Below are 7,803 nucleotides of genomic sequence, written 5' to 3' on the forward strand. Positions count from 1 at the left end.
TTTTTTTTTTAAGTAATTTTTTACATGTACTTATTTTATTTATTATTTTTAAAGATTTATTTTATATATGAGTACACAGTCACTGTCTTTAGACATTCCAGAAGAGGGCATCAGAACCCATTACAGATGGTTGTGAGCCACCATGTGGTTGCTGGGAATTGAACTCAGGATCTCTGGTAGAGCAGTCAGTGTTCTTAACCACTGAGCCATATCTCTCCAGCCTGTAAAGGCAGGTTGTAAACCAGTAAGTGGGTACTAGAAATCAAAAAGAGACTTTCAGGAAGACCAGTTAGTGTTCTTCTGAGCCATCTCTCTGGCCATAATGCCTGGTATTTGATCTGTAACACTAGCAAAATAAAGACTGATTTGGATATGCTCTGCGGCCTACTACATTTCAGTACTGACTCCTGGGATGGCGCCGTTGAAATACTGAAACTTTTAGGAAGTGGACCCACTAGGATGACTTTGGGAATGCACTTAAAGGGAGTTATAGGACCCTTCTGATAATTATTAAATATGTAAATTGTATAAATTGGTTTCATCGACATGTCTCATGAGGCTACCCTGCAACTTTAGGTCTATCTTTCAACTGTCTTTCCTTCTCATATCTGCCTCTGCCCAGTCCTGAATAGTTCCTGAGTTAAATTCTTTTGGTTGCCTGGCCTTGGATCTGTAGGTTTGTATTTTTTTTTTTCCCCTGAGACAGGGTTTCTCTGTGTAGCCCCTGGCTGTCCTGGAACTCACTTTGTAGACCAGGCTGGCTTCAAACTCAGAAATCTACCTGCCTCTGCCTCCCGAGTGCTGGGATTAAAGGCGTGTGCCACCACACCCGGCTTAGGTTTGTATTCTTTACCAAATTGAGGAGTCTTTTAGCTATTATCAACTTTTTTTTAACACCGTCCTCTTTATTGACTCTTTACAGTTGAACACCATGCACCCCAGTCTGGCTCATCTCCCAGGCCCCTCATGTTTGCTCTTCAAACTTACAACTTCCCCCACAGATAAAAAAACAAACAAACCCCCCAAAGCATAGAAACCATCTCACCGTGGAAGCTGTAGTATGTCAGTGTGTCCCACAGGATACCACTCTGTCCACATCTTCACTTGCAAGTGTTCAATGAGCCATTGGTCTGGTTCAAGATCTCTGGCTTCTGTGACACCATCGATATTGGATTCTCATTGGGCCTTCTGGTTATCTTGTTGCTACCCTGTGTCTGTGCTATGGAGATCCTGCCCCTTCAGATCAGCAGGACTGGCCCTTTTACACATCCCAACCGTTTGCAGATGGTTGGGATTTTGGATGGGCCAATTCAAGGCTCTGCATCTGGGCCTGGGTATTAGCTGGGGTGGTTAGTGTGTGGGCTTTCCCTTATCTGTATCACCAGGGTGAGCTATGTAGGAGGCAGGGTCAGCTCTCCTGCTCTCATGCCCTTGGGGCTGGCTCACCGCTGCCTTCACCATCAGGGCCAGCTCCACTGTTGCCCAGGTGAGGTGCACCTCTGACCTTCCAATTTAATACCACATTTTTGTGTTTTAATTTTCCTTTACTTTTCTTTGATATATTTTTTTAGGTTTAAAATTTTCATCTGCTTTTAATTCATTTTCTTATTCTGTTCTTTGAGACAGTCTTGGTATGTAGGCCAGACTCACCTTGGACTTGCTACCAACCTGCCTCAGTCCCTGGAATGCTGGGTTATAGGCATGAACTACCACAACAGGTGGGAACTTTAGGGCTTTGATTTGTAGTCATTTGAAAGGTAATCTAACACACTAATAAATCTTACACATGGTCAGCTAGTAATTTGTTAAAATAATACTTGGTAACAATCAGAACAAAGAACTCTTCCACTGAAAATGAACACCATAGTCAAGGTTAAGAAGGAAGTATCTAGATATGGTGTAATGCTTACCTATGTGGGGTGAGACAAGGTCAGGGGTTCAAGTTCATCCTCAGCCCTTCAGTGAGGTCACCATGCTCACTGGGACGGACCAAAGTGGATTAGTTGGACCAACCATTATCTATCATAGGACAATGCTCTTTGTCCTGTGATGGACAGGACAAAGATGGGCGTTTTCTCAGATTGGTGATGAAAGCAAATACCAAAGCAAATGAAGAGTGAGTGTCTATTCTAGGTTTTCCCTTCCCTTTTCTTTTTTGGGCTAATGTCTCACCAGATGTCACAGGCTGGCTTTAAATTCACTGAGGATCTGACTGTGACATCAGATTCACTCAGACCTCAACCTAAGTGCAGTGGTTAAATACAAGTGAACTACCAAGACTAAGCTATGACGTTTGTTTATTCAGATTGAACCTCATGTAGCCCAGGCTGGCTTCCAACCTGCATAACCCAGGGTTCAACACCTAGCCTCTCCACCACTATAGCCTCTCCACCGCTACCCTTCTCTAGCCTGTACCTCTGTTCCCAGCTCTGAGTACTGATAATGACACAATCTTCATTTGGAAAAGATGTTCCTTTGCAGGAGACCTGAGCACCGCTTAGGCTCATGTTCCTTTCCTCCTGTCTGCTATAAGCACATGATTGCCCTTTTCATTTATATATAGTTATGTATATTAAGGCCTTCCTTGTATAGCAGAGATTGTCTTGAATCCCCTATGTAGGGAAGAATGGCCCTGAACATATGGGTTATTTTTTCCCATCTGCTAATAACGACTAAGAGGCCTTTAATTTTTTAAAATCACTATTTGTGGGTGTGGGGGGATGCTATGTTACATGTTTGGGGGTGGGGTCAGAGGACAACTTAATTTCTTTTTCCATGTAAGTCCTGGGGAGTGAACTCGGATAGTCAGGCTTGGCAGCAAGGACCTCTACCTGCTAAACCATCTCACAAGCCCTGAGAGGAGGTTTGAGGCCACAAAGGGTTAAAACTAGAAGACAGTTGTAGCAGTTCAACACATGGCTACAGCACCTGCCCATTTTCTGCCTATCTCAGGAAACCCTAGAGCCTCGTCCAGAGACAATTTGTCTGAGAGAACCAGAAGAGGAAAAAAAAAAAATCAATCCTTTCCTGTTGCTACCTTGGTCCACTAAGACATTTAAGTCGGGAATGTTCGTAGCCACTGGGCTGTATGTCTCCCTTGGTTCCATGTTCACACTGCAAGTTGGAGATGGATAGAAGCAATATTCTTATTCATAAACATTCCCATTCATCCCCTCTCCTTTTGATTCTAAGCTATGAAGAGCTCAATAAGGAAAAACATCCCTTATCATTTGGGTGAATGATAAGGTCATTTTTGGGGAGGTAACCTCAGTTGAAAAAAATGCTTCCACAAGATGAGATCTGGCTCTTAGGTGGGCCTGTAGGGCATTTTAATTAGTGATTGAGGCCATGGTGGATAGTGCTATATCTGGAGTGGTGGTCCTGGAGTCTATAAAAAATCAGGCTGAGCAAGCCATGAGCAGTAAGCCAGTAAGCAATACTTTTTCTCGGCCTTTTTCCAGCTCCTGCCTCAAGGTTTCTGCCTGGTTTAAATTTCTGTCTTGGCTTCCCTCAGTGGAGTTAGGATCTGTATGTCAAATAAAACCTTTCTTCAACAAGTTTTTTGTTTGCTTATTTTTTTGAGACAGGATTTCTCTTTGTAGCCCTGGCTGTCCTGGAACTCACTCTGTAGACCAGGCTGGCCTCGAACTCAAAAATCCGCCTGCCTCTGCCTCCCAAGTGCTCGGAGTGCCCCACCATTGCCCAGCCCAGCGAGTTTCTTTTGGCCTTGGTGTTTCATCACAGCAATAGAAACCCTAAGACATATGGACATGGAAATGAGTTTTTTGGCCTTGACCACGACCTCCAGCCCCCAACTCTTGACACTCATGACATGCCTAAAAAGTCTACTTTAACCTGTATGATAGGCAAAGGTCCTTTTACGCATTCCTTGTTGGTCATACCTAGCCGCCTAGTCCACATCTAGGCAGGAGCATCATGTCTAAATTCCAGGCCCGTTTATGATTTTTTTTTTTAAAGGCGTGCGCCACCACGCCCGGCTATTTATTATTATTTTTTAAAGATTTATTTATTTATTATATGTAAGTACACTGTAGCTGTCTTCAGACACTCCAGAAGAGGGCGCCAGATCTCGTTACGGATGGTTGTGAGCCACCATGTGGTTGGCTGGGATTTGAACTCTGGACCTTCGGAAGAGCAGTCGGGTGCTCTTACCCACTGAGCCATCTCACCAGCCCCCGTTTATGATTTTTAAAAGAATTATATCTTATTAAAAAAGATATTTTGGAAGGGACAGTGTTTTCAAACTTGGTGGCACTGGAGTGGCTTAGAACTTGCTATGTACACCAGTGCTGGGAATATAGGCATGTGCTACCGGAATCCCATAAAAAGTGATTTAGGTACAGGGTTACTAGGTGCTCAGGAGAAAGATATATGGGAAAGCTAGGAGTGTGAGTGTGGGTTTCTTTAAGCAAGAGCTCCCGGCCTACGACTACTTGAGACTCCATGAACCCTTAAGCCGTTTCCAATGCCCCAGGTAGTCAGTCTTCTTAGACTCTCTGTGGATCCCTATATTGTGCAACAAGTTCCCCCTTCCAAAGTCTGGGGTCCCTCCATTTCCAGATGTTCACGAACATCCATTCCTATGACAGTAACCATTAAGGGCCCCAACAAAATTTCGTACAGGCTCCCTTATTCAGAGCAAGAGGTACTCAGCAGGGGACTGAACACGGACTGCAAGCCTAGACTCCCGGAAGGTAAACACAGCGCCGCGGGCGGGGTGGAGGGCGGGCTCGGGCAGCCTGAGTGGTCAGGTAAAAGTGATTGGCAGCTGCCACGTCCACGTGCTTTTAGCTTCGAATCAGCTGTCGCGAGAATTCGATGTAAACACACCAGTGTACCTGGCTTCGGGCTCCTCGCTGGAGACTTCTGGCTGAGATCCGCAGGTATTTGGTGCATGTAGCGTTTCCTTAAAACAGAAAATCCACCAAGGTGCCTCTTCCAGGCCCGCAGACACGCCTGCCTTTTCTGCCCTGCCGCCTGCATTCACAACCGAACCTGACCCACCCGCTTCACCCGAACTTCCATACTGTTGTGTTTTCCCTCCAGCCCCAGCGGATTGGATGGATTCTGAAGGCGGGCCCGCCTCTTTCCTACTTGCTGGTTGGCGAAGCTGACCTCCAAGGGCGGTGCCGCGCCGGGGCCAGTTTGCTCCTGGGATTGGCTGATGCGGTGGTTCCGCCGAGGCGTGGTAGGAAGTGCTAGCCGTCAATCACGAGGGAGACTCCAAACAGTGAGCCTGGAGCTGGAGAACAGCGTTTACCGGCGGAGCGGCCGGTGAGAGGGCTGGCGGGGCTTTGGCTTAGGGGGAGGTTTGGAGAGGGAAAGGGACAGGCAGCATGAGGGAACAGGCCTTGACCAGCCCCAGTTGACGGGGAAAGGTGCTGAAACTGGAGGAGAGCTGGGCAAGAGGCCAGAGGGCGGCCGGGGGCAGTGGTGGTAGGGCTTTGGAGGTGAAGTGTGGAGTGTTGTTCCCGTGACTTTGGGGAGAGTGGGGCCCGAGGGGCTTTCGAGGAGCTGTTCTCAAGTGACAAGGCCTTTAAAGGACAGAGGTGGGGAGAATGGTTCGGGTAATAGAGGGTGGAATGAAGATGAGAGTACTGAGGGGTCTGGTGAAAGGTACTGCCTAAGAAAGGGGTAGCTGGACTAGTTGGGACAATGGGTTGTTTAGGTTGTATAGGAATGTGGGGATCAACTGTTTGGGGTTTTTCAAATGAGGTGGTACAGTGAACCCTTCTTAAAAGTGATGCTTTTAGGCTGTGGGCTTTCCTGAGCCTTGTAAGACATCTTTAGTTCTGTTGTCAGTCCCCCTTTAACCTTAATGAAGCATACTCTGTACTCTCCAAACCACCTCTATGATTCAGAAACTCATTAGATAGTCAAGGTCTGGGACTCACTTAGATCGTGGGAAAATCCAGGGGCTCCTTATATTCCAAGTTTATATTACTCCTTATATTCCAAGTTTATATTACAAGTTTATATTCCATATTTGTTTACACACTGTTGGTTATGTTACAATAGCTGGAGGTTAAATTATTATTTAAATGTGGCTACACAGTTTTATCTGTCCTCAACAGATTTATCTGAAGGCAGAGTGGTATCGTGTTACGCGTATTTGTTCTGAGGCTCACATGGGCCATCTGGTCTTTATATGGGCTGTGCCCTTAAGGTTGACTTTGAACTCCTGATCCTCCTGCCTCTGCCTCTCAGGCATGCATATGCATCACCACCTGTGGCCAGCTTTTATTATTATTATTATATTTTTAAAAATAAAATACTAAGAATCTCAGGCTTACATTGCCCTTGAACTCATGGCAATTTCCTTGCCTCAGCCTCCTGGGTACTGGGATTGCTGGTATGTTATGTCCCACTGAGCTTTATACTTGCATTTCTTTCTCTTTCTTTTTTTAAAGATTTATTTTTATATATGTAAGTACACTGTCGCTGTCTTCAGACATACCAGAAGAGGGCTTCATAACCCATTACAGATGGTTGTGAGCCACCATGTGGTTGCTGGGAATTGAACTCAGGACCTGTGGAAGAGCAGTCAGTGCTCTTAACCCCTGAACCATCTCTTCAGCCCTGTATTTGTTTTTCTAAGTGATTCTGTGTTAGATAGTTCCCATTTAGTTCTCTGTCTCTTTTCCTTCTAGTTATAAATTATAGGAAGATTCAGCCAAAGACTGAACTGTCTTGACTTTCAGATATTGCGTAGTTCAAGGTCAGCCTCAATTACCGGGTAAGACCCTATCTTAAAAAAAGAAAAGTAACTTCCTGGTTGTGGTGTGTACACACCTATGATCCTATCAGTTGGGCTGGCAGGTCTCTGAGAGAGCTAGGCCAAAAGTTTCTGGGAAAATTCATGGTTTGTCACAGTTTGGCAAAGGGATATTTACTGAATAATCCTAAACCTCTCCTTCTGACACTTTTCTTTTCTTCTGGAAACAGGTCTCATGAATGAAACAATGGCTACAGATTCTCCTCGGAGACCCAGTCGTTGTACTGGTGGAGTCGTCGTCCGCCCTCAGGCCGTCACGTAAGCTGAAGAAAACAGTATTCTAGAAAACAGTTCCCACTCAGAATATCTGTTTGAGCTGGGTGGTAGTAGCACACGTCTTTAGTCCCAGCACTTTGGAGGCAGAAGCAGATCTCTGAGTTTGAGGCCTGCTTGGTCTACAAAACAAGTTCTAGGACCACTGGGACTACATAAAGAAACCCTGTCTGAAAACAACCAGACTGTCCTCCAGAGCTCCCAGAATGTCCATTTGGATAGTGGTTGCTTCTATAGACACTTTGTACTTTTTGTGTATTTCGAGGGATGTAGTAGTAGTAAGAAGGCTTCACAAGAAGGGAACACAAGAAGGGGGTTGTTAAGCGATCTCAGTGGGTCTGAGCTTGCCGTAAGCCTGAGGGGCTGAGTTTGATCCCTGGGTCCCACATGTTAGGAGGAGGGGACCAACTCCAAGTTGTCCTCTGACCTCCAGGTACATGGCCCATGCCCCCCCAGACACACATGCACCACTAAATAAGTAGATAAATAAATAAAAAAATAGTATAATTTAAAAAATTTAAAAGAAGGTTTACATTTTGAGTTTATCTTTAAAGGCTAGACTTTGGATATTTGGACTCAGCAAAGACAATAGAATAATATAAGAAACAGGCAAACTGCTTTTTCTTTGGGATTTTGAGACAAGTTCATATTTGTTTTAACAATTGTTATATAGCAGAACAGATCCTGCCTCCATCCTTCAAAGCTGAGATTCCAAGTATGTGCTGCCAATCCCC

General features: G+C 45.2%; 1 protein-coding gene across 8 annotated transcripts in view; it reads left to right on the forward strand.

The window, feature by feature from the left end:
• The first annotated feature begins 4,851 nt into the window (after window positions 1-4,851).
• The window catches only part of Bcas3 (BCAS3 microtubule associated cell migration factor), a 470,064-nt gene continuing 467,112 nt past the window's right edge, over window positions 4,852-7,803 (forward strand). For 6 of the 8 annotated variants that reach the window (XM_021178145.2, XM_021178143.2, XM_021178144.2 and 3 more), the window contains exons 1-3: window positions 4,853-4,904; window positions 5,068-5,295; window positions 6,967-7,054. In XM_021178145.2, coding sequence (XP_021033804.1) covers window positions 6,972-7,054 — 83 coding nt within the window. In that variant the 5' untranslated portion in view covers window positions 4,853-4,904; window positions 5,068-5,295; window positions 6,967-6,971. Of the gene's footprint in view, window positions 4,905-5,067; window positions 5,296-6,966; window positions 7,055-7,803 lie in introns of all 8 variants that reach the window. The other 2 variants (XM_021178141.2, XM_021178140.2) reach the window with 1 other exon arrangement.

Source organism: Mus caroli, chromosome 11 (assembly GCF_900094665.2).
Source record: "Mus caroli chromosome 11, CAROLI_EIJ_v1.1, whole genome shotgun sequence".
Lineage (NCBI taxonomy): Eukaryota > Metazoa > Chordata > Mammalia > Rodentia > Muridae > Mus > Mus caroli.